A 27,881-nucleotide genomic window follows, 5' to 3' on the forward strand; every position below is an offset into this window, starting at 1 on the left:
ACAATTTTTCATCATAAGTTCATGATACCTAATTACCAATGTTAACCACTTTAATCTAGTACGCGTATTAACTTTTCATTTAGAACATGGCAGTATAACAGCAGGTTTTTCTAGTACAGAGTCAGGAAAATAAAAACCCAAACTCCTTTTTACTAAAAGAATAAATTTTATTTCAGCACTGTAAGTCATTTCCCAACCATACAAACATGACTGCCAACTTTGACTTTCTCTCTCTCTCTCTCTCTCTCTCTCTCTCTATCTTTCTTTGAGCTTTTGGCTTTCTCCCCAATCCATTGTGAAATCAGACCACAACAGCAAGACAAATTAAAAAGAAAAGTTTCTTTCCAAAACAATCAGGTGCTTTCTTTATACTAAAAATAAGAAATTGTTAATAACGATCATAACCATAACAGCAATAATAATAATGAACTTTACCCTTCACTTCACAAGTTTTTTGGAGCTTTTTGAGATTTTGATGCATGCATCAATGCGATTGTGTTGATGAGCGGATCAGTTTTCCAAGAACAGACGACAGAATGTGTTGCCTACAAATGGATGTCTTGAATTGACATTGAGTCTTGGGGGCACATGCTATAAAGCAATGGGGACAAGATATAGAGGCTACTACATACTTCTAGAAAATGTAGGATGTCAGCGGGCCACTGTACACAACACATTGCTGTTATCAGACTAGGATTGAAACCACACCAGTGGTCCTGTGGAGTGAAGGGCTACAGAGCCAGGATACAGGGGAAACAGTTATAAAGCAAGAGTCAGATCTGAGGTCCAGACACAAATCTACAGGAATGCACAGGCAAACTCTTTACCAAAATAGCTGTGTGTGTGTGCGCGCATGTGTGTGCATGGTTACAGTATGTGTTCACACTTAACCTATCAATGACTACACTGAAGCTACATTTTTCAGAGGGACAACACATGTGCATGGGAGCTGAACTGTTCTAGGGTTAATCGCTAAGCTCCACTTGAGAGGAAAAAAGAAATCTTTATTTTAGCAATGAAACTGGACGATACAAGATTTAGCCACTTTTCACCAATAAGATGTAAACATCACATTTTTCTTCATTTAGAATCGGATTACGGACCCTTTACGTACTCTAATATCTCATTTACTGAAAACACGTAGCTGTATAATCATATATACAGGATCCAGAAAGAGAATCAAGACTGTTAACTATATACTGGAAAAGTAGTTTCCAGAAAAGTTTTTTTTACTTTGGTTGAAAATTAATGTTGCACAGATGTATTTTAGTCTGCTTTTTGTGCAAGGAAGCAAAATTAGATTTACTCAAAGTAATTCAGCTTTTACATGTAATAATTTTTAAAGAGACTGAAAAATCAATGCTTAAAACAACGTAATGGGTTATTTACGTAAGTGACAATTACATCATGATGGTGAAGTGGTCTGAAACGATATTATACAAAATAGAGGTGAGGAAAATTGCAATCATTACACTTGAAAAATATCTAGTTATCTCCGCTAAGCAAATTTTAATACTAAATGTAGCAACGGTCAAAGGAGTAGCTGTTGTAATAATATATTTTTTTTCAAAGTAAGAAAAACACAATTTCACAACTGAAAGAAACCAAAGATGGTAAGGTTAAATTTCTCAGTTCCCTGTTGAAAATGTTACCAACTCTTGTCTAAGATTACTTACAGACAGATTATTAGACTAATTATAAAAGTTAAAATCTCTCACAGTTAGTATGAAGACTGCAGGGGAAACAAAGGCAAGAATAAAAATCAACAGAAACAAGAATTAAGAGGGAGAACCATTTGTGACCAGATTTGAGTGCTGAAAAATCAGGAGTGAAACAGTGCCATTCTAACAGCAACGGCCAGAGCGAGCTCACTGATTTCCAGGGCATTAAATATTATCAACTAGATATTTCTTAGTCTATATTTTACTCAGTGAATCTCTATAAATGTATGATTGAGAGTTTAAGCAGCGAATCTAGAACAGAGAAGAGAAGCTTTGGAGAGGGTAACTTTGGAACCAAGCATCTGAAACTGCAAATTTAAGTATCCAAATAATTATAAGTGAAATTAACACCCTGGACAATACATTAATTATCTGAATATGAAGAAGTTTTAATATTTTTCTTCTTTATACTAACTGATGTCTCTCTACAGGTATAATAAAGGTATTTTGTGTGTGTGAAAGAGAGAGAGATTATATCTTTATTTGGTGTGTCTGTATATTTCGGTTTATGCTGTTCCTTTCTTAGATTATACTTAAAACTAAATGTGAAGGAGTTACTGATACTCTATGACAAACACACTGAGAAAAAAACCCAACTAAGTGAGACGGCTGTTAATCACAGATTAAAAAGGACTGATTTTTTTTTTTTAAAGGATCTACAGTTATTCGGAGGAAACCAAAATTCCATTAACGGGTGTGTTTGCATGTTCATATGCACTAACATGCTGGAGATCCTTTCTTGAAAACTAGCACTACTGTACTTAACTCGTAATAAATCGTGACAACCTAAGGTTGAGGTTTAAATGCTCTAGCGCACATGACCGTGTAGCGTATTAGTTCACAAGTACGACTTGTCACACTACGGCCAAGATTCTTCTTGGTTTAGTCTGTCCAGTATTGTCACATTTTCTGACACTGATATATCACTGTCAAATGCTTCTTTTTTACTCATTTTGTCCATAGCAAACTGCATTCATAATGCATGCTTCAGGTAATTGTAATATTTCTGATGGGCAGGTCTGTCTGTGTTCCTCAAGAGTGAGAATTTGCAGAATATACATAGTCGCATAACTATAATGGGTGTCTTCCATAATCTGACTTAGAGCTTTCGATATACTTTTAGTGGCACTAAATATAATATTAACTTCTTAACAAAATAAGGTGCATCTTATAACTTCAATAGAAAGCAGTGATGTAATCTTGACATTGTCAGTTGTACAGATTTAAAACTATGATAATTAAATGCAATAGCCTCTCTCAAGTGTATTAGTTAATTATTACATTTAAATTCTCATTCATTACATCAAACAAATTATTGGTACAAAGAAAGTATTTTGTTTTTTAAAATGGATTTAAAACATTAACATGTAAGTAAAATTAATTTCCTAACCATCTGATGCAAAATGGCCAATATAATGGCAAGTGCAGCTTTATTCTTTAGGGTGTTTCGTTCGGTTTTGACTTAAAAGCCCATTTGCCTCAATAGAAGTACTGTCTTGAACACAGAAGTGCATGAGTTCATAGGACTGTCACAAAAACAAGTCGAGACAGACAGATCATGAAACGGTCTGGAGAACCCACAGACTCCGATTTGTTGCCTTTTTTTCAAATGACTGTCACAATAAAATATGATCCTATGGTTCGTTCAATAATTACTTTGCAGAGTAACAAAATTGCAATGATTTTAGCAATGGTGGGAGAATGCACATATACAAAAAAGCATCCACATGGTACACATGCACAAGGCACAGGGGAGACGTGTACAACGAGAGAATGAAAAGAGCTGCTAAAACCCAAAACGGTGTGAAGCTGAGAGATGTCAAATGACAGGTCTTCAGGTTTCTCTGAGGGACTGTGTGCATTCTCGACCACTGATAAAATCACTCCCATGAATCACGTCATAGCGTAACAGGATCATGTACATTTGGGTCTATATACAAACGGCTGGGATGTCAAACAGTATCACGGTTCAATCTGAACACATCCCTAATTCTGGCAGAGGCCTCGATTGTTCTTTATCCTGGTTCGAGGACAACCCAGTGTGTTTTCGGTTTTGAAACAAAGTGCAGATTACAATGCACTCCGTTCTCACATTCAAATGGGTTGGTGTTGATTTGTACGTCATACTGGTAAACAACACGCAAGGTAAAAGTTTATTTGGACAGTTAAACTGTTGAAAGGAATGACTTCAGCTCTGCTGCTCATTAAAAGGAAGTTAATCAATTAACCAAATTACGCTTTCTATATAGCATAGTAATATCCTAAATAACAAGTGCTTTTTTTAAGTGCTCTACGTTAGAATACAATCAATGGAGGGGAGGAATTTGCATATGCATATTTTCGGCCGTAAGGTGCTTTAAACGTCTCATTTAGAACTATTCTGTGAATCTTCAGGGGGGTGTGGGCCTAGAAAGAAGATTGTCTACATGTGAGAAAGCAACAGAGTTGGGCTAGCTATGTGATGCTGAGTGAAACCTGTACAACTCTTTCCCTTCCTCCTGCTCATCCTTACTCAAAAATGTCTCTCTGAGCCTGGACTTCTCAGGGCGCCCGTGGCCCCCGTGCTGAAGACAATTGCAACTTCTCCACATGCAAATCACTTTTTGAGAAGATAATATACAAAACAAAACAAAGGGACTACCATGTGTGTGTGAATGCACACTGTGACATACAAATACAACCCGCGTTCTCCGACGGTTTCCACTCGTCTACTATATTCAGGGCAGTGTTGACTTTGAATCCTCACCTATGTGGTACACTGCAGATACAGCCACGTGTAGAACAAATAGTGTAATTCTTTGCTGTGTGGTGGAAATTTTAAAACAGCTGGAGCTGCTGTGCAAATTGACACGTGCAAGTGTTTCGAGTAGGTCAATTTTCAAATATACTTTGGGCATTAACGGGGCTTTTCGTCGCCATTTTAGGCAATCATTTTATGTACTAAGGTCTGAAAAGAAAACTGTAAAAATAAAAACACTCGAGAGCTTTACACTATGCTACAACAATGATGGGCCAGTGGAAAGGATGAGGTCCAGAATCCGCAGATTCAGGGCGATGTGCAATCGAGGGTTGTGATTTAAACGAGCTCAGTTTTAAACCAGACCCGGCTCTTAAGGTGACACATAGACCGCATTCCTGACACTGTCCATCTGTCGTTTCCAGCATGTGCAGCATCATAAATTATACCATGACAACACAAAGTGGCTACTGTGCCCTAAATATTAAATTTTGCAAGGAAAAGGCAATCGACCTTAAATCATTTCCTTTCACTCTCTCATTCTTATTACATTTGGGATGTAATTACTCCTCTTTCTGTAGTGCACCATCTGATGGGCAGTCGTCAAGGCAACAAGGGGCCTCTACCTCCACCCCATCTTCTGACTGGTTGTCTCTGCTGGCTAAGGCACACTGGATTGGCTGGGCCAGTGGTGGCAGGTCAAGGGCTTGACCAGTGGCGCTTCCTGAAGAGCTGCCGTTCAGCTGCTGTGAAGGAGTCCCCGTTCCCTCCATGGGTCGTCCCACCGCTTTGACGTCCTCAGTGAGCTTTTGGGGGCTGGAGGAGGGAGGTGAGGAGGACAAAGTCTACGAGCAACATTGGGAAAGGAAGCAAATCAAACTCAATCTCATCGCTAACCAAATGTGAATATGAATATTGTGAGTTTATAGAGCAAAATATATATGTCGGACTGACCTGTGTTCTGTTGGTTGTCACTTTCTTCCCTCCCCTTGCTTTCACTGTCAATTCTTTACCCCTTCTGGGAAATAAGAAACAATAGCAGAAAAAGAACAGATGTTTTACATACATGTGTGTTAGGAATGCAACAAAATGTTGGCAGATTATTAATGCTAATGACCAATTAAATGACCAATGACCAATACTGTATATTAAAGTAAAATCAAGCAGTAAAAAATCAAATATACATGAGAAAAAAATAAGATCTATTTAAAGTGCTACTATAATAAATACACTTGCACTTAGGGTGTGTCTGAATCCCTACACACCTCGCTTTCAGTCCAGCACACCCATGGGCGAACAGATGGGCGCAAATGCATTTGCCATTTAAATAGCAAGTGCATTTAGACCATGCACTTAGATCGTTAAAATGGGGCCCAAGGTCAAAACAAATCATACATCATTTTGAAAGTTTTTTAGTACAGAATGTGAAAATAACTCATTTTTGAAAATTTGCTCATTGCGACTCATTTTGCCAGCACGGGTCACAAATGATGTTTGTGCTTATATTACAGATGTAAACACTGCACATTTTAATTCATATTTATTTAATATAAATTGAATTATATATTAGGGCTGTCAAAATGAACGTTAATCTTGCGATGCATTTTTTTTCAGTAAAACCTGCTCAAAATATTTAACGCAATTAACGCAGAATCCATTTCTTTCTGTCATCCTTTGGCTGCACTACAGTATATGATGACGTCATTCATTCTGTGAAGCAAGTCTCTGTGAACTAAAGCCATGGTAATACTAGACTTTGAGCATGCAAAATTTCTTCGGACACTGAAACGGTCGTGATATGACGTTACGCTTAGAAGTGTCTTTTTTTTAAACATCAATTTAACATAAATAGTAATACACTCAAAATATTAAAAATATACAATCTACTTGACTTTACTGGAAAAATATAGTTCTTTTAATACAGCCAAAAGGTCACGCAGTGGTGTACCGATTTTCTGCTGGTCACACGTCTTCACATGATGCAAATGCGCAGCACAGAATTCACCAAACCTGAACTTTGGAACACAGTGAAATGCAAAACTTTTCACATGCGCATTCGTTTGCGGTCTGACGCATTAGCATGCGTATGAATGGAAGTCAATGGAACAAAATGTTTAATGTAACCGCCCCTAAACAGCTGAAAAGCGTGCACAGAATGCCAATTAAGACAGCGGGCCAGTGACGCATTGGGTTCTCTTCCACATTTGAATGGACAAAAACACAAAATAATGTAAATATGCCTGTTTTGTCGAGTACCCTCGTAAACAGTCTTAAAGGGACTATGTGTAGTTTTTTAGGTATTTTATTATCTAAAATCAATATTTTTATTCATAAATATGTCCTCAATGGTGTACAAAAACCTCTGCCAATTATCTGACTCATCCTCGTAAACAAAGAATTTATTATCTTTATATACATGTGACGGTAGGTCCACGGAGGCTTCCATGTCGTTCCGCCATCTTGATAAACTATAATAGCAGAGAGGGTCAAAAAGTACTAGGCCAATGCGTTTCCACAACGCGTTTTTGTTCAGAGCCAGCCTCACACGTAACTGAAAGCAGCAGAAACGGAGGAGGAGAGCAGTGAGAGGCGCTTGTCACTGCCCCGGCAAGTTTAAAAGGCTGCATAATCCACTGTTTTTTTTAATGGCGGACCATACATATGCCGAGCCTCAGGAGAAGAAATCCTCGTCGCCAAAAAAGTCCAAAATTGAACGTAAAAGGAAACGTGACCAGAGATTACAAAAAACAAGAGTCATTAATGCAGGAGAAAGCTTTCAAAAGAGACGCTGAAGTTGCCTGCTTTCTCCTCGACAGGTAGGCTAAGTCATATTACAGTCTTAATTACATGCTTTTTTTCATTGCTTGGTTGTGTACTTTATTATGTAGACAGTAGAACATTTATAGTTAAAAGTTAAACAGGCTCTTTGATGAATAGCAGCTATTGAGTAATGTAGAGAAGGTGCTAAAAACAACGTTTATATGTTTACTTTTTGTAACCTAGAAATTCGATAAGAATATATTTTACTAGAGCATATGATTGTTCTTGCATTGTTTGTCATAGCTTTTTGGTACATAACACCTACCGTAGATGCAACACGCATTTGAAAACGCGAGGCGCTGGAGAGCAATTAGTTTGAATGCAAAATACAATTTCGCCGCTAGATGGGAGAAATTCCTACACAATGTTCCTTTAAATGAGTCTAAAAGTGTTAAATTAACAGAGTTTTGAGAAAATCGAATGCGTGTCAGATCCATGTCATGCATCAGGTATTGAAGTGACAGCAGCCTAATAAACCTGCTGCTGTCTTTTATTAATGTTAATCAAAGATTAAAAGAAAGAAAATCACTCCCTGCTTTTGACTGAATAACGTTTGTAGCTTTAATAAGGATTCAATTAGGGGTGTCCATGGTTAACCGATTAACCGTTAAAAATTGCGTAACCGAGTGAAACATTTTGCTCGGTTAAGTGGCGTCAATGGCGTGCATTGAATTTAGTTGTAATACATTTTTGCACCGCCAGAGCGCTCCCAGACATTTGAATTGTCCACAAGAAGTTCACTTTTCATAATTTTAAGGCCGTAAATAGGCTTTCATTTCTCAAATAGTGTAATGTCTTAATTTTAGTTTGAATAGGTCTTAAATTAAGGAAAGACGAGGTGTATTCACCTTGCTGAGGGGGATGTGATCAAAGCCTGGAGTGGAGCGAAAGCACGTTCCTCTCTCCACTCTAAGCATTCTGTAATCACTTCGCTAACAGTCCACTCCTGGTTTTCAATTCCCGCTCACAGAAAAAAACTAACATGTAAAAAGACTGCTTACAAGTAAACATTTTTTTAATAGTTGGTTGGGATGAGTAGCCTAACTGGGTAGCCTATTTAATTGGAATATCAAATAGGTTGTGCGATTATTTAAAAAAAATCTCCATCTCCATGTTTTCGGTGCTGTCGCGTTCATGTAATGTAGCCTGGGTTGCGCTGCCAATAACCTAAAAGCTGTCAAAAAGAACAGGCAAAAGTAATGATTATGAATATGTCAAATATAGCAAGGAGACATTTTAATTGTTTCCAGGCTCACTCAGCTGGAAAGATGAAGTTGACAATGCTGATTCGCGATCTTCGCAGTGAACGCGCCAGAGAGAAATGCACTTTTCATACGGATTACATAAGCAGAGAGCAGTCTGTTTTCTTTCGTTTTGAATTGTTGTGTTTAAAAGTAGACATTTCAATATAGATATATTTATCAGGTCTGTGAGACAACTAGGCTACCTTATAGCCTACGCTGAGTTTCGGAATTCGTTCATGAGATGAGCTCCAGTTCACGCGCCGGCGGCTCGATATTATCTAATGTCTGCTATATTTACTTATTTCCAGGTAATTGGTTGATGAAACATTGATTAAAATTAAGATACAATTAATACAAAACGAAATTCACTTTAAAGAAAGGCTTTGTGCATTCTGTTTGAGGTCTCTGTGAAAGTTTTAGTGCCGCTTACAGAACTGCCACGTCCAATTGTTTGTTCCATATAAATGCGAACACGAAAAATAAAATAAAATGAATATTTTATGTTCTGGGGCAGTTCATGTTTATGACCCTTCTTCATTCGGCAGTAGTACTTTTGGTTTGTGCAGTGTAATTCACAGAATTAGGTAGCCTAAAACAATATTTTGCCACCTAAAAGTTAAAGATTTTTTGTGCAGTTATTAAAGGTGTTAAAAATGAACTACCCCTTTCTCGTGTGTCTGTATCTCGGGGTTGCGGTGCGTACACTATGGTTAACCGAGTATTAACCGCTAAGGGCCTCGGTTAACGGTTAATGAAAAACTTGAAAACGTGCAGCCCTAGATTCAATATTTAATTTATATTTTTGCAGTGAAGACTGTGCAGTGTTTGATAACTTTCTTCAATTTCTACTACCTGTTAAACCTACCAGAAAATCTTAAAGCAATGTTTCCAAGGTTACATGGGTCAAAAAAATGAAAACAACAACTTTGTGCATTTTAGCAGAGCAAGAAAAATCTGAACTGGACCAACTGGGCCAGTAAAAAAAACCTTAGCGTTGAGCCCTGACATTAAAACAACAGCTAAATGTGACATTTATTACAATGTATGAAGCACAGCTCTCACAGAAGTCACTTTCAAGCAGCTTTCTGTTGGTCAAATCCAGCAAATTCCAGTGACCAACTTGGTCCCATAGTGAAATTTTTGACCACACACGAAATTGCTGATCGTGTGGATTCTTATTGAAATGACTGGAATTCACCAGTGAAAATTCACAGAACAACAGATAATTTTACTGCACCTTAACACTGTTAAAATGGAAAATGTTTTCTACTTGTTGTGAGATAAGGAATACTATTTCCGGGTCAAAGCCTCTACTTCCTCTAACTTATTTCTAGTGAGAAATACTCAACCATTTATGAGCACTGTTGATTCAAGTCACACATTTAAGCTTTTCAAAAGCCATAGTTTACATTACAGTCTCCAGTCTCACGGCATCCAAGACTTCAACATTTTATAATTCAAAATAGCTGAATAACATACCATCTGAGATTTTGGTATAGAGATAAAGGTTAGGATCATAATTTTCAGGAATATTACAGCACAATGAGAGCATATCAGCACCGTTTGTTGTTGGCATCTGATAGAGCTTTTGGACTTGGAAACAGTGACGTCAGACTTAACAAGAGGACTGAAACACAAATGTTTTAAAGTTAAGTGAAGATGGAAACTTTTAATTAGTCAAAATTTAAATTTTTTACATTGATTTATTACATGGAACGTGTGTTTCCATGGACTTTGTTGAGATGTCTTTTCTTGTATAGCCTATTGTTTATACATGGCCTATTTTATGTATTTTTTGTGTATTTATTGATATTAATCTATTACTAGTTTTTTTCCCAAGTGCATGGAAGTGTATATTAAAATTAGGGCTGGGTATTGCTAGGAATTTCACAATTCGATTCGATTTCGATTCTTGAGGCTTCGATTCGATTTCGATTCGATTCGATATTGATTTATTAGCTTCGATATCGATTCAATAATTAGTAAATACACAAGTAATTAAGTACCCGAGTATATTTTTAAATTATGTGTGCAGTAGTACCAATGTTTAAGAATAAATTGACCCCAGGATGTTTCCTGTCATGGTTTATTTAGCAGAACAAACTGTACAATATTGTAGGCTACATGTGTTGAATAAAAACCACAACTGTAAAAAACAGGTGCTTTATTAACACCTCTAAAGTGCATGTAACTGTAATAGAAAGTATATTTCTTTCTTCCTGTACATTCAAGTTATAAAAGAAATGTAAACAGAAACACAAAATGTGCATTCTCATAAAAAAATGCGCTTCGTGAGGCACACGCACGCACATTTGCACACACACGCAAGGACTCTTCCTCTCTGTCGTGCGCGCGCTACACGGTTTGGAGCTCGCAAGCACTAGATTTCGGGAGATTTGAACTAATTTGCGGACATCAGGGAGCCGCTATCAATATGCGGGAGACTCCCGGAGACTTATTGTTGTTCTTATTATCATTTAGGGGGGCTTAGGAACATGTTGGGGTAGCTTCAGCCCCTCTAAAATAGGCCTAACGACGTCCCTGGTGGGTGGTGCAGGCTTGAATGGAGTGCAGCTACTGTCCGTCATCTTGCTGTTGTGATAAAGCGCGTCCACTGATCTATGTAGAATGACATTCTATAAAGATCAGTGAGTGCGTCTTGTACAACGCTGAACGCTATCACTAGAGTGTTGCCCACCGCGCCGCCACTGGCCGGTGGGCTGAATCGATTCATAGGATTTGATGAATCGATATTGAATTGAGAAACAAACGCCCTAAAGTGAGCAAAGCTGTGACAATTGCCGATAAACACACTGAAATAAGCCACGTGAGCCCGACTGTGAGGTAAAGGCGATTTGTGGTTAGTATACTGATGTAGTAGATGGCCTGGCACACGTACAGGTAGCGCTCCAGAGCCATGCAGGTGATAGTAAGCATAGTGAAAGAACTGAGTGACACACTGTTTTAAGTTTTTTTTTTTAAAGCCTATTAAATGTTTTAAAATGGATAACTTTCGTATTGTAATGTTGAATGGCTATAATTTATGGCTAAAACTAATCAATGACACTGGCCTTCAATCATAGTACTTGGTAAATATTTAAAATATACATCTTTGTGGTTTCTACAATGTGTCCGTTCAAGCGCAAGGAAACGCGGAAGAGGAATCAACTCGGTGTTCCAGTGCCATCTAACCGTGATCCGTTACAACCCTAGGAAATACATATGCGTTCAGCATGCATATTCACTGCATGAAAAGAGATCTCCACCTGCTGCTATTAGTCCTTCCAGTAGATGGTGCAAGCGAGAGATAATAAAGATCAAGAGAAACAGGGAGAAATAAGACCTCAAAAGCAAATTATTTGTTGTGAGGCTTTGTCATACCTCCATAAATAATCAGACAAATGGCCACTATTTTACGACAGAGAATGGACTCACCCTTTCCCTCCTACTGACACCACCTGCATATTGAACCCCCCTCTGCCACGGACTGGCTTGTTCCCAGCCCACTGACCAACAACCATGCCAGCTATTTCCAGCTTGCCCCCCTGTGGAGGTATAGACTGGATTCCTAAAAGAATTACAGACAATTACTAAGTGACACCCAAAGGGCAATAAAGAAAATGTAAATGTAAATGTGCTAAATAAGAGGAAGGTCTAACCTGGGAAGGCCCTGGGCCGGTGCTGGTGGTGATGGTGAGGAGGCGGCATGGAGCCCAATGGGCGAGGAGGATAAAGAGGATGCATGGGGTAAAAAGGGGGCACCATGGAAGGGGGGAGAAATGCAGGGGGTGGCAGTGGTGGAGGTGGAGGTGGCGGCCGAGACAGGTTGATGCCTTCCAGAATGGCCTGGCGCATCTTCTCCACCCTTGAAACCAGTTCCTCCTGCAGGAACAGTGTCAAAAAAAAAAAAAAACTGAAATATTGTGAAATATTAAACAGCTGCACCTGCACATATACGTTTGTTACCTGGCCTTCACACATATCAAGTAAGGAGGCTCTGTCTCTGGTGGCTTTAGCTAGCTTGCTCTGGAACAACTTCCCATCAAAAAAACCCCAAGGGCAGCAGTGATCCCATGGCAGGGGCTGTCCACATACATCATTCACAAAGAGAGCAGTGTCCACTCCACTCATGAACAGAGAGGCCAGCTGCACCCCACGGTTATCCACCTTCTCCACCTGGTATCAGTATCAAAGAGAAGAAATATGATCCGGCGGCATGCTTGACATCAGCCTGGTAAATGTCACAGAAGCGTGTCATTTCAGATTTCACAGAGCTCTTTCAAAACAGATTGACAGCCTAACAGTTGAAAGACAGCATCTATTTTAAAGAAATGCTATGCCTTGAACATTGTGCTTTATGTCACTTACAGCTATTGAAGTTGAGCTGAGCTATTGAGTCCTTATTTACAACAAGTGTTGCCACAAGGCAAAAAAAAGAAAAAAACCTGTCAAAATTGTTGTGAACAAACATTTAATAAAGCATGGAAGATATAAAGATAAAGAGTGCATGGGGTATGTTGTGTGCAGTGTTCAATTCAATCCCTCCTCCCACTGCTTTTACTGTAATCTGGGTCTTTACCGTTATATAAGAACATGAAAAACACATGCAAATGAGCTTTAGTCTCAAACCACAACTCTCTATCCATCTGCTTTTAACAATTTCACTCAACAAAAAGTAAATATTTCATTAGAAACATGATTTAAGGTCAAGAATGGTCGATGCTTGAAATACACTTTAAACAAAACAAAAAAATTGTAACTGTTCTCTGAAGAAAATGTAATTTATAAGCATTTAGTCAATCACATAAATAATGCTGATTTTTAAGTCTTATTATTGAACATCCCATCATAAAATGTATATTTGTGAGCATATTCACATTCATAGAATTGAAATTAAATACATCTGCCCAAATAATAAAGCAAAGTCAATTTTTAGTAGGGCTGAACGATTAATCAAAATAAAATTGAAATCACAATTTGACTTGGCAAATAAAATGATCAAATTGCAGAGGCTGCAGTTTAATTAAATAAATATATGGGCTGGGTGTTTCAGTCTTAAACACGGCAATGTCTCAGAACGGCTCGGTTTGCAATAAATGCTGCTCTACACTAGTGTTAATTTCATTAACGGAATCTATGACGAAAAATGTTCGTTGACACCCCTTTTCTCCATGACTAAGACAAGATGACGAGACAACAACGTCATTAAACGATAACTGTGACTAACAACATGGAATAATGTTGTCGAAAAAAGACGAGACTAAAATGTAGTTAAAAAAATAAAAACTTTACCAAAATCTCTTTGTTTTTGTTGAATAAAAAGACGACAAAAAATTACAGACTGTTTTAACAAGCCCCTACTATGAGCATTGATGCTTGCGGTTGACAAATGTCAAGACTTTAAATCCCCAATCAGAGCTTTTCTATTAAAAGAACACATTTTCTGGCAGATTTTTTATTTATTTGTGTCAATTATAACATGCGTTTGGGAATCCCATCTTCCTTAAATTGTAACGAGAAGCACTTGTAAACGGGCTGTTGTCAACAAAAGAAGCTTTAAAAGATCCTGCAGTTTTTGTCCTAATAATAGGTGGTTACTGTATGACAACAGTTAATGATGCATAACTTGCCTTGAGTTCTTGAAGTTGGTCAGGCTCATAGAGCTGGTTGGACACAGCTTGAGCCAAAAAGGCATCAAGCTCATGGCGCTGAAGAATGCGACCCCCTGGCCACTGCATCATATACCTGTAAACACACACACACTCAGATTCAGTGCTGACCTACTAATCCAGTCGTTCAGTGTGGAGTAAGAACCATATCAATGTCCAATTAGAAACATCTCACAAATATACCTGAGCACGCAGCACATGAGCAGCAGGTGAGATGGCACACAGGTCGGGTTGAGCAGGGCAGGGCAGTCAGAGCGCATGCAGGCTAGAAAGGCTCGCGTACGACGGCTACGGTCCTCTGAGGCTCTGCCCAGCCACAACCGCCTCAGGTTGGGACATGTCCACTCGCGGAAACACAGGGCTGGAACGAGCTCTGGGGTCAGGGCAGATTTAGCTTTACTGGCACACCACTCCTTTACAATCACCGGGGGCACTGTAAAGTCAAACAGAAACAAGACACATTTAGATTGATTTTGATCTTCTGACGATGTCTTCCTCTCAGTTAGTGGAGACATAGTAGCACAAAATATCTGCATTATTAAAAGCAACACAAATCAAGAGCTAATTCTCTGGTCAGACATGTGAAAATATTTGCATTTTTAGGGATGTTCAATACTGAATAATGAAAAGCTGAATAAACACCTGTAAACTGATGTGCTTTGTTAGCGGGTTAATTAACTCAACGAAACCTATATGAGATTAATCAGATATTTATGCAACATAAATTAATAATATTACAACTTATAACTGCACAAAATGACGCAAATTACGTAGTTAGAATCTATATAACACCTATTGTGAATGCGCTCCTCATAACAACGCTCTGTACGGCAACTAAACCCAAAGAATTCACAACTTTTTATTGCAATAGTGTTCTCTTTATAATGTTATGTAATATGACAGTTCCAATCATAGTTATTAATGTTGTGCATTGCTGTTTGAGCTGCATGTACTGAAGCTACAGATGATCGCCAGTAAACTGGAGCGCTTTGCTAGCAGGTTAATTCTTAACCAAATGCACCCTATTTGAGATAAATCATATACATGTCCTTCTCAAAAAATTTGCATATTGTGATACAGTTAATTATTTTCCATAATGTAATGATAAAAATTAAACTTACATATATTTTAGATTCATTACACACCAACTGAAATATTTCAGGTCTTTTATTGTTTTAATACTGATGATTTTGGCATACAGCTCATGAAAACCCAAAATTCCTATCTAAAAAAATTAGCATATGTCATCCGACCAATAAAAGAAGTGTTATTAATACAAAAAAAGTCAACCTTCAAATAATTATGTTCAGTTATGCACTCAATACTTGGTCGGGAATCCTTTTGCAGAAATGACTGCTTCAATGCGGTGTGGCATGGAAGCAATCAGCCTGTGGCACTGCTGTGTTATGGAGGCCCAGGATGCTTCGATAGCGGCCTTAAGCTCATCCTGAGTGTTGGGTCTTGCGTCTCTCAACTTTCTCTTCATAATATCCCACAGATTCTCTATGGGGTTCAGGTCAGGAGAGTTGGCAGGCCAATTGAGCACAGTAATACCATGGTCAGTAAACCATTTACCAGTGGTTTTGGCACTGTGAGCAGGTGCCAGGTCGTGCTGAAAAATGAAATCTTCATCTCCATAAAGCTTTTCAGCAGATGGAAGCATGAAGTGCTCCAAAATCTCCTGATAGCTAGCTGCATTGACCCTGCCCTTCATAAAACACAGTGGACCAACACCAGCAGCTGACATGGCACCCCAGACCATCACTGACTGTGGGTACTTGACACTGGACTTCAGGCATTTTGGCATTTCCTTCTCCCCAGTCTTCCTCCAGACTCTGGCACCTTGATTTCCAAATGACATGCAAAATATGATTTCATCCGAAAAAAGTACTTTGGACCACTGAGCTACAGTCCAGTGCTGCTTCTCTGTAGCCCAGGTCAGGCACTTCTGCCGCTGATTCTGGTTCAAAAGTGGCTTGACCTGGGGAATGCGGCACCTGTAGCCCATTTCCTGCACACGCCTGTGCACGGTGGCTCTGGATGTTTCTACTCCAGACTCAGTCCACTGCTTCCGCAGGTCCCCCAAGGTCTGGAATCGGTCCTTCTCCACAATCTTCCTCAGGGTCTGGTCACCTCTTCTTGTTGTGCAGCGTTTTTTGCCACACTTTTTCCATCCCACGGACTTCCCACTGAGGTGCCTTGATACAGCACTCTGGGAACAGCCTATTTGTGCAGAAATTTCTTTCTGTGTCTTACCCTCTTGCTTGAGGGTGTCAATGATGGCCTTCTGGACAGCAGTCAGGTCGGCAGTCTTACCAATGATTGCGGTTTTGAGTAATGAAACAGGCTGGGAGTTTTTAAAAGCCTCAGGAATCTTTTGCAGGTGTTTAGAGTTAATTAGTTGATTCAGATGATTAGGTTAATAGATCGTTTAGAGACCCTTTTCATGATATGCAAATTTTTTGTGATAGGAATTTTGGGGTTTCATGAGCTTTATGCCAAAATCATCAGTATTAAAACAATAAAAGACCTGAAATATTTCAGTTAGTGTGCAATGAATCTAAAATATATGAAACTTTAATTTTTATCATTACATTATGGAAAATAATGAACTTTATCACAGTATGCTAATTTTTTGAGAAGGACCTGTATATATTTACAGGCACACATATACATATATATATATATATATATATATATATATATATATATATATATACACACATATACAGGCAAAATAAACAATTTTAAAACTTGCAATTGCACAAAACAAAAGACTGCGAATGCACAAGTGAACTAATAGTCATGAAGGTGTAACTTCTGGATGCGTTTATCCAATAACAACCCGCTAAAACATGGGTACACAAAGAATTCACAACATTATTTTACAGTAGTGTTTTCATGATAATTTCATGTAGCCTATATGAAAGAATTGCGCTGCACATGTTGCACTTAACTGTATTTTCCTTTTCCAATCATATTAAAATAATTTAAAACCATCATGTTGACCAGTGCAAATCTGAAGTCTCTTAGCTTAAGGATATAATCCATTATTTATCCGCTTTAAGATATTGGCTACATTTTCTTATCAGGAAATTTTATAAAATAAATGCTAAATTACTATTTAAATACATAATAATAAGTAATAATAATTATTCATCTGAAAAACATGAAGCAATATTTAAATTATTTAACAAATTATTAAGACATTTTTTTGTTAAAGGTAAATTAAGTAAGAATTTCTCCCATCTAGCGGTGAAATTGTATTTTGCATTCAAACGAATTGTGCTCTCCAGCGCCTCGCGTTTTCAAATGCGTGTTGCATCTACGGTAGCTGTTATGTACCAAAAAGCTATGACAGGATGTCTTCTAATAGCACTTCGTCGAGTTTTCCTGCGGGTGAACAGGTTTGTTATTTCAAACAAACTGCAACTTGACACAACGAACAAACGAATGTTACAGTATGAAGTAATGAGTGTCAAAAACATGAACTATTGTAATTAGTAGTTATGCCTTGTTTACTCGTTATTTTTTTTGAAGTATGTGCATTGTTAGATATCATCATCAGATGATTCAACAGTAGGGAGAGGAAGAAGTAGAGGTAGAGGAAGAGGACAGAGAGGCAGTGGATCAGTGGGATCTAGGCGAGGAGGTGGACGACGAGGAAGAGGAGGAGAGTGAGAGTCAATACAACGACGACAAAGATGCCGGGCAGTTACAAGAGCTAACTGTTAACGTTACATACAGAATTTATGTGTCTGTATTATTCAATGCGTCTGTTTAACTTTTAACTGTAAATGTTATTCTGTCTATATAATAAAGTAAACAACCAAGCAATTAAAACAAATTTGTAATTAAGACTGTAACATTGATTTACCTGTCGAGGAGAAAGCAGCGTCTCTTTTGAATTCTTTCTCCTGCATTAGCTCTTTCCACCGGGAAAAAGCAATCCCGACATTCACTCGTGTTTTTTGTATCCTCCGGTCACGTTTCCTTTTACGATCATTTTTGGTCTGTTTTGGCGAAGAGGATTTCTTATCCAGTGGCTCGGCATAGGTATGGTCCGCCATTAAAAATAAAAGTGACAAGCGCCTCTCACTGCTCTCCTCCTCCGTTTCTGCTGCTTTCAGTTACGTGACGCTGGCTCTGAATGAAAACGCGCTGTGGAAACGCGTTGGTGTACTTTTTGTCCCTCTCTGCTATTATAATTTTTCATGATGGCGGAACGACATGGAAGCCTTCGTGGACTTACCCGTCCCATGTATATAAATATAATAAATTGTTCGTTTCCGAGGATAAATCAGATAATTGGCAGAGGTATTTGTACACCATTGAGGACATATTTATGAATAAAAATATTGATTTTAGATCATAAATTACCTAAAAAGTTACTTATAGTCCCTTTAATACTTAACCTAAATATTATTGTGTTAAATAACGCACAATTTTCTGCTGTTGTTCTGAAATAAGCAATGAGAATCACAACATTTTCCTTGTATTGGTATCGTCTCACCTACACAAGGTTTATGCCCACCCCCCCTCTCACCGTCAATGGGACTACGCTTGCGCATGGCCAGTCTCTCCAGCCTCCGTTGGGTCTCAGCCAAGCTGAACAGCACCCCGTAGCCATACTGGCGGGCAGAACGGAAAAGTAGAGAAGCAGGAGGCAGGTCAGGGTTGCACTCATCCTCTATACAGACTGGCATCTTCATTTCCCCCTGGGAGGCAACAGAAAAGAAAGAGAGGGAAGAAATGGAGAGTAAGGGACAGAGAGAGAAGTGTTAGAGCTCTCATAGGTATTATAAGCTGCTTTTGTATATTTCAAGGCATTTTCCATCATAAATGTAAACAATTTTAGTCTACTATAATAAAAGTAGTATTTAAACTTTTTTTCAAATTAATATACTGCAGTTTTATTGTTAATTTTTGAAGTACTTATAAACATGTTGTCATATAACATTTACGTTTACATTTAGTCATTTAGCAGACGCTTTTATCCAAATTGACTAACATTTGAGGATTAAACCAAGCGAGTCATCATGGAGAGGCAAAAACAACAAGAAGTGCTCAGAATACAAAGTTCAAACATTGCTCAGAGTAGCATAAACCAGACAAGCGAAGATTTCAAGAAAAAGGTTTTTTTTTCTTTTCTTTTTCCCTATGTTAAGTGCTCACGGAAGAGATAAACATCAGTAATGATACTGAATTGATGTGTACAAGGTGGTTTCATTTTTATGTTAGACTTGACGTAAAGGAAAAACTAAATACATAAATGAGTCACTGTTAATTCAGTAACCCCTCTGACGGTTTCAGTGAAGGAAAACTGTACAACTAAAACGTTTTTTTTTTTGGCTGTGCCGTTGCATATTCAGCAGCGAAAAATATTAAGGCCGAAACTCTCCCAGAATGCCATTTATTTGTGAGCACATGCTGTGTGACTGTGGTACCTTGGTCAAGATGTGGTAGATCTGTGGATACATGAGTCCTCTCCTGTGTCTGTGCTCCGCCACTCTCAGCACCTCGGCACTGACCTGTGGAAGGGGTGGAGTTGTGATGTCCATGTGAGTCCGTGTTGGCATGGACAGCAATGATGGAATGGACGGCCCACTTCCGTTACCATGGTGGCCGTCCCCAGAGCCACTGCCGCCCCGTCCACTGGGATCTTCCCATCTTGTGGACTTGTCAGCCAAATGACTACGAAAGAAAATGAATATTAATGTTGCTCTGAATACCAGATTGCTAGTTAAACAGGTACAACACAATGAACAGTTTCCGTACAAAGTGAACTCACTTAGTGCTGGTGTCATTATGCTCCTCCCCATCTGAAGACGACGACGATGAGGGGGAGGGGCCTGTGGGAGCAGCAGTGTGATGATTGGGCTGTCGGTTGCCATCTTGAGAGGAATCATATGGAGCAGACCAATCAGCAAAGCCCATTTTCCCAACTAGTGAATCATTACAGTCCAGCAGAGGCTGAGTTGGGTTCTGGCATAAAAGGGCTGGAGCAGTTACAGGGCTGGGTCCATAGAGCCCACCTGGATAAGGCACCTTAACACCTGACACCTGGGGTGGGCCAAACTGTGGAGAATATCAAAACGTGACTGGCTGAAATCTGTTTCTAGAAAATAAATGTGATTTGAAGCACTAAACATCTGAAGTGTTTCCCAAAGGATTTTGTGAATCTGTTCGGGGGCAAAAATCAGGTGCACTTTGAGAGTTCAAAATTAAGAGCTCTAACCCAAATTGAAATAAGAAAAAGTCTGTGCATTGACTTGTACCTGAACTTTAAAGGGGACTCAAACCTCTATTTAGTTGTGATATAGTGCCTACATTACACTGCATAATACTTATACCGTATTTTCCGCACTATAAGGCGCACTTAAAAGCCTTTCATTTTCTCAAAAAACGAGTGTGTCTTATAATCCGGAGCGCCTTATATATGGATCAATTGGTTAATTGGATCAATTGGTTAATAAAGCTCCGTTTAAATTCGCCCGCGAACTCGCGCTCGTGTCCATCTTATGCCCGCTGTCACACGGCCAGTTCAACCTCGTATAAATCAGGTTGTGTGTGTAAGTCACGTGCCCGCTCGTGAGCGCTCACTCTTACTAACAGACATACAGACAGACAGACAGACAGACAGACAGACAGACAGACAGACAGACAGACAGACAGACAGACAGACTGTCCCCGGCGCTGCTCGCGCGTCACAGAATGTTCATAAAGCGTTCCCCGTTCACAGTAACCGGGTCGTCTCATTCAAAACAGCCAACTGTTGCTGTCAGCGAGCCGCCGCACATGAATACTCGTATGAGTCAGTCTGCGAATGTATGTTACCTGTCCACCCCAGCGCGCTCATGCTTACTAATAAACGCCTAGCCTCCGGCGTCGCGCACTCGCTACATTCCCTTTAGCACATCTAGTGGATGCCTAACGCCAACCCAGTCCAACGTTTGACTGCAGTATCTTATGCGCCTTATAATCCGGTGCGCCCTATATACAGTAAAATGTTCTAAAATAGGTCATTCATTGAAGGTGCGCCTTATAATCCGGTGCGCCTTATAGTGCAGAAAATACGGTAATAATACTTCTATTACTGATAAAAAAATTTTTATTCCTATGGCAGTAATAGCCATATATTATATAAAAAATTGTAAATTAAAAGAAAGAAAGAAAAAAAATGCACTGAAAAATAAATGAAACTTTCATAATTAGTTTTATCCTAATTTCTTTACATGCATAAACCCATGAGCTTTTATTTTGGCAGAAAACAAGTTTATAAACGTGTCGATTTTAGTTTCTTTGACAGCAATGCCGCAAACCACGACAGTAAATAATTACCTGAGCTTTTAGAGGCTGCATCGCCCCCATGTGGCCGGGAGGTCCGCCAAATTGATTAGGCGCAAAGCCTGGAACTGAGAGAAGAGTCAAGAGAAACCAAATTAACATTGTATGAGTATATGATGTCAGAGCTTATCTTAAGGCTGCTGAAAGCTAAACAGTGGAAACTAAACATATACTATAGTTCAAAAGTTTGAGGTCTGTAATAAGTCTCTTTTGCTCACCAAGTAAAAAACTGAAAAAACTTTTCTATTTGAATAAAACTTTGAGCCCCGATTGGCTATTACATTATATTCTAAAATGCAGATTTGCTGCTCAATACACATTTCTTATTATTATTAATGTTGAAAAAAGGTGTGATGCTTAATATTTGTAAAAAGCCCATTTTTATCTTGAATCTCTTAAAACATTTTATTTATAAGAGATTCAAGATGTTCAAAAGAGCATGTATTAAAATTACGGTCACTTTTGTTCAATTTAATGCATCCTTGTTGACCCATACTGACCCCAAACTTTTGTGTACAGTGAATGGTCTTCAAACACCACATTCTACCTACAGAGGTAAGGAGAAGGTCCCATGGAGAGAGGTCTTGGTTTACTGGCCGCTGAAAAATACTCCACTGCCTTCTTAAACCTCTCAAATTTGTCTTCTGTACGTGACTAGAGGTTAGAAAATGCGGAGTCTCCATGTTAGGATGAGCTTTTAAAATAACAACAGTACAGTAAAAGTGTACAAAAGTAGTACGTGAAAATGCAAATGTTTTTCACAGGCATGCTTCACCTGTGACTGCTTGAAAACATCCTTGGCCACCGAATCTAAATTCCCAAGATCTTTGATGGATGCCACATACTCAGATACAGCCTTGATAACAACCTCGCATGGAGGGAGGACTAACTGATGAGCTCTTACCTGAACAAAGGGAAGAAATTGAAAGAATGGGTTATAGTGATAAATCTGATGCTCAAGGATGCATAAGTCTATATTATCAATTACAATTACAGAAGATTAAAAATATTAAAAAAATATGTGAAATGACACATTGTATAAGCACCTTGAGGGAGGCAAGAGGGTGTTCTGGGCCTAGAAGACTCCAATGAAAGGCAGCCAAGTCTTCATCTGGCAGAATGTGGTTACCTGATTTTGATGAAGACCCACATTTAGAACTAAACAATGTTATTAAAAAATAAAGTCACATGCCAGGAAACAAGAAAACTGCAGTGTTCCTTACCAAGAAGAGCAGCAAAGATTGGCAGGTGCTGGGTCTTGAGGCCGAGCTGGCGAGCCGCTTCTGATAACAGGTACTGGTGAGTGGTCAGATTCTTGCCATTCCAAGAGAGCTTGAGAGCGTGGGAGCTGAAATAGGCTGGAACGTTGCACAGCGCAAATTCAGAGTCCTGTGCGATCAGACCCTGAAAACCATAGTCTCTGTACAGGGATAGCACCTCCTGATGGTGGTCCTCCAGGGTCTGCACCACCTACACCACAAGCAGGGTGGAAGACCATGTAACAAGCTCCCATTGCTCTGAACTTCTGATCAAACCACACTGTGACCATTCATATAAAGGTGCATTCAGTTACTTTTTGCTTATGGAATTTTGACTTGGAACACATTAGTGTTAGCCTATAGATTTTACAATACATATAGTTTCTGAATATTTGAAACTATTTCAATTATAATTTTCTTCAATATTAAATAAGTATAGTCCGTTGCGTGTTTCATAGTTAAGGGCATCGCTGTGTTCTTACACTTGAGTGGCTCGGTTCACAGTAAATGCAGCAAACTCCATCTCTGCCTGCGAGTTTAACATGCACCAGTTATGCCGGTTTTTTTTTTCATATTCACATTATTTCCAACACTTCTGTGTACAGATGACTACAGCATTTCACGCAGATTTGTAATGAGATATGAGAAGCATTTAAAAATCTGTTGTCACTGTCACAAAAATAAAAGCTTGAGGGTTAATTACTGAACTTGCAAGAATTAAAGTCATAAGTATTGACATTTTACTACTGTAAAGTAAAATACTAAATGTGCTTAAAAAATAATCTTTTTAATTTATAGTGCAGTTGTATTACAATATTAATATATATCTGTCTTAAAAATAATAAATGTTTTATTATTATATAATCCCACTCACAGCTATCAAGCCTGAGGTATTTTAGATAGATTAATTTGATAACAAAATATTTAGACTGGTCAAAAGTTAGATACTAGGATAATTGTACTGAATATCGAAATTTGTATTTAATATATTTTTGTATATGGATATATATTTTTCAGGGTACTGTGTTGAAGTTAAAAATTCCAGTATCGTGACAACACTGAAGCCCCGTTCACACCGCCAGCGACACGCAGCGACAAAGCGACATGATCCCATTCATTTCAATGGAGCGCTGGCGACTTCCGGCGACACGAGCGACATCGACCGTTGGCGACAGAATGTGGGCGTGTCAAGCGACAAAAGTTGAGAAATTTCAACTTTATGCAAATGAGAAGCGATTTTCGCAAGCGACAACCAATAGGAAAGAAGCCTTTTCAGTGGAGCTTACGTCACCGTCTCGAGTGCAGGCAAGACAGAAGAGTTCGAGGACGATTTCACTGTTTTATATGATTTGACTGTAACCACATATAGATATAATAAAATGATGCATGGAAAGAAACTGTCGACAGTCTCAGTGAGTTTAATTCATACATTTATAGTTCGAGTGGTGTAATTTTATGATGCAAGTTTAGTACTCCTGCAGTTCATTTTACAGTTTCCCCTGCATTGTGTTGACTATTAGGGACAAGAAAATTGATTATTTGTCAAATTCGAATGACGTTTTAGTAATTTATGACAGTATGAGTGAGTTTAATTTGTTGATTGATCGATCGTTAATCTAGTAAATTATTTAATCCACTGTGGTAATATAAAAACACTCTCCCAACAGCATATACAGTTTCTTTTGAGCCTAATTCCTAGTCAAATTAAAATTGTATAGTTTTATATATCACTTGTGATGGTATTTTGTAGAGATATGGCCAGACGTGCAGTCTACCAATAAAATTAGCGCAACAGCACTACGAACGCCCACAAGCGACTTCACAGTACAGAGCCTAGCGACATACAGCGACAAAGTCGCTGGCGGTTTGAACGGGGCTTCACAAATACTAGCTAGAAAATGTGCAACCAACTCTTAGCCATGATTAAGTTATTCTGCAAGCAAAAGTGTCCATGGGTTATTAAAATAAAGCTAGTAGTATTCGACTAGTCCTGTGACCAGTCGCATGCAGTGGTGTCCTGAAATGAAGTGGCAAAGTCCTCACTGTTTTCTGTTTTAAATATAAAATCATGTTCCAGTTATACCTAATGTTGACATTTTTCAGATTAAAAAAATAAACATCACTTTCACTATCAAAAAAACAATTTTGTACAGTAACAACTGAATTACTGTTCTTTTTTATTAAGTTTATTTCTGTAAGTTTATTTCTAAGTTTTACATTTACTGCAAAACAATAACTATAAGAATGCATACATTTCATACAGCCTATATTTTGTGTTAACTACAGCTAAGCTGTTCTTTTAAATCATCAACTTATTTTCAGATCATCAGTCATCAACGCTCGATTAACACATGAAATAAAACAGCTTTTATTGCGCTACTGATTTTGACTGGAGTGGAGACTCATAAAGATCATTTGAAAAATTCTCAATTAAAAAAAATCCTCAATTGCAATTTACCTTTCTCAAGTAACAAAGTAGCAGGTAGCAAAATATGGAAATTGAGCGGATAAATTGAGTTCCACGGACGAGAACCCATAAACCGTTACCACATTATTGGACCGTTTTCTAAGGTTTCACAATAAATTGAAACAATTTTCATACTATAGCATAGTGGTATTGTGATTTTACAAAGGCTGCAATTCAATTAAATAAATATATTTATAGGGTTTAATATGTGTACTTCATTTACATGCGTGTAGGTTGTGTATGTCTCAGAGTGGCTCAGTTCACAGTAAATGCTGATTCACATGAACTGTTATTATTTACATGTGTGGAGCGCATGTCAAACTCCACCTCTACATATTCAGTGAGTTTGGGTTGCTTATAACGTTCATCTCAGAACGCAATGTGCGCCATTTCATCAGATTTGTAAGGTAAAACATTTATAAACCTACATCAACACAGGAGAATACATCAGTATGTTTCTAAATATGCAAACTGTTCATCGAGATTCCAAAATAAAAGTTTAAACCCTCACTCTGAGTTTGCACGTTTTGATGTCCACATATTCTTGTTCAAGAAATTACAGTGGCTGTAGCGTTTTTTTATCATATAAAAAATACAATAGCCAACTATTAAAGATTAAGTTGAACATTTGAATTAAATGTAATTTGGCCAATATTAACAAGGATTTAATCTGCTGTAAAGTGTAACAACACTAGGCCTCTGCAGGCATCTGTTATAAAGCATTACATAATGTACACAAGTTAAATTATGTATATTGTATTGTGTATTTTAACAGTGTTGTTCTATAAAACCATATTATTACTTGATTTTGATACCAAATATTATTGCCTCATTATTATTATACATGTATTTTAAGTTATTTTAAAAGGCAATTGTTTTCTTAGATCTATTTTTACCACAAAAACATCTGATTACTCGATTAATTGCCAAAATAATCGTCCGATTACTTGATTACCCAAATAATAGTTAGTGATAGCACTACTAGATTATGTGTAAACTTTGCATGAGTACACATTTAAAAGTAGTTTAACTAATATTAATGAATATTTCTGACCTTGCTTTTGACTCTTTTTACTTCACCTTTTTTTAACAATGACACAAATAACTGAAATTACAAAAGAAAAGCACAAAGCACGTTGCATATAAAAGGAAGGAAGGCAGGAAGACAATTCATTGAAAGACAACACAAGCCACAGTTCATCTCGAAGAGGGCATCAGGCCACTCACCCGCACGCGGAATCGGAACATGGCGAGGCGGACACAGTGGCTCAGGCAGGCCGGGGGCAGGAACCAGGCCCGCGGAGGGGGCGTGGCCTTGCTTCCGACATGGTTGACGATAAGCTGGGCCGTCTGCCGCTGCCCCTGTGCCCGCCGCGCCCACTCCGGCCAACGATCCTTCCCAAGCGTGCCGTTAAATACCACCACCAGCTCCAGTCCGCCTTGGTACAAACAGGCCTGGGAGAGAGCCGCCAGATAGCCGAGCATTGCATTCCACTCGCCTCCACAAACCCAGTCGGTCTGGTAGCCCCCGTAGAGCCGCTGAAGGCCAGAGTCTGCGTCGACCAGAATGCGAGCTGGCGGGGGAGGCGGAGGCAGTGAGCTTGGATGATGGGGATGGTGGTGGTGGTGGTGGTGATGATGGTGTGGGGGCTGACGGCCAGCCGTTCGGGCAAGCTTGAGAAGATCTACTGGAACTGCCGCCCCAGGGCAGCGTTTCTCCAAATACTCCTGAAAGCCTTGCACTCCCATATTGTGTCTGTCTATGTGCGTGAGATGGATGAACCTTGTTAAGAAGTTGATTTCTTGGTTATGTGTTCAGAACTAGATCTGGCCGGTTATAGTTGGATAACTAAAGACCTGAATTGTCTGGTAAATCATCCGACAAATGCAACTGTCAACCGACCCCCTGTAAAATTCCAGATACGCGTGGCTATTTATTACATTTGGTCGTGTAAGTGCAATCTTTGTCCATTCCTTACGGTGTCAATATTATAATCCCGATAAAGTTTCCCTATTTTGATCAATTATAATGTTGCACAGTCTACAACGTAACGATGGAGGATAACGGCGCGCACGTTACAGTTGTGATGTCGACAATGTTTGTAACATCAAAATGTAACCCTATTTGTAACACATCAAGCTGAAACTAAACAACAACTACGCTGTTGCCATCGAACGTGCCCGTTAGGTAATAAAAACGAACTCTAGCTGGTAGTGGATACAGTATGTTCTGAACTGGTTAACAGTTATAAGAGCTACAGTTTGTGGCTAACAAACTAGCTCGCGCTCTTAGCCAGTTAGCTCAGATCCCGGCGTGATTGACGCGTCAACTAGTCGAGACAAATCGGGGGCTGCAGCGATTCGGAATGAGATGAATAATTAAGGGAAAAATAAAGTAAAACAACTAAAATAAAACAAAAACAAAAGCCCGACGTAAGCTCCCTCGCTCTCTGTCTCACTCACGACTTCATGTTGAGGAGAGGAACATACTTTCATGCTACGTCGGCCATCTTGCGACTTCCCCGCGGACCAACAGAAAGTGGGAGTGGAGGCGAGCTGAGGAAAGTGGGAGGGCGATGTGCCTTGTGCCTGGGGGATGTAGTTTTTTCTGTCTGTA

At 38.9% G+C, this 27,881-nt stretch overlaps 1 protein-coding gene across 1 annotated transcript; it reads right to left on the bottom strand.

Annotated features, from left to right (window-relative positions):
* Window positions 1-146: 146 nt before the first annotated feature.
* On the bottom strand, window positions 147-27,872 carry fam120c (family with sequence similarity 120 member C). The gene is made up of 16 exons (XM_077214382.1): window positions 26,492-27,872; window positions 22,762-23,008; window positions 22,585-22,667; window positions 22,314-22,442; window positions 22,090-22,192; window positions 21,533-21,606; window positions 19,983-20,269; window positions 19,639-19,885; window positions 18,738-18,909; window positions 14,375-14,624; window positions 14,153-14,267; window positions 12,489-12,698; window positions 12,182-12,404; window positions 11,958-12,090; window positions 5,413-5,476; window positions 147-5,303 (listed from the first exon to the last, which is right to left on the bottom strand). The coding sequence occupies exons 1-16, from the start codon at window positions 27,011-27,013 to the stop codon at window positions 5,022-5,024; spliced, it is 3,141 nt and encodes a 1,046-aa protein (XP_077070497.1). The 5' UTR covers window positions 27,014-27,872; the 3' UTR covers window positions 147-5,021.
* Between the last annotated feature and the right edge of the window lie 9 nt (window positions 27,873-27,881).

The sequence above is a fragment of the Siphateles boraxobius genome, unplaced genomic scaffold (assembly GCF_051911475.1).
Source record: "Siphateles boraxobius isolate OS27281-9 unplaced genomic scaffold, OSU_SipBor_1 68, whole genome shotgun sequence".
In the NCBI taxonomy this organism is placed as follows: domain Eukaryota; kingdom Metazoa; phylum Chordata; class Actinopteri; order Cypriniformes; family Leuciscidae; genus Siphateles; species Siphateles boraxobius.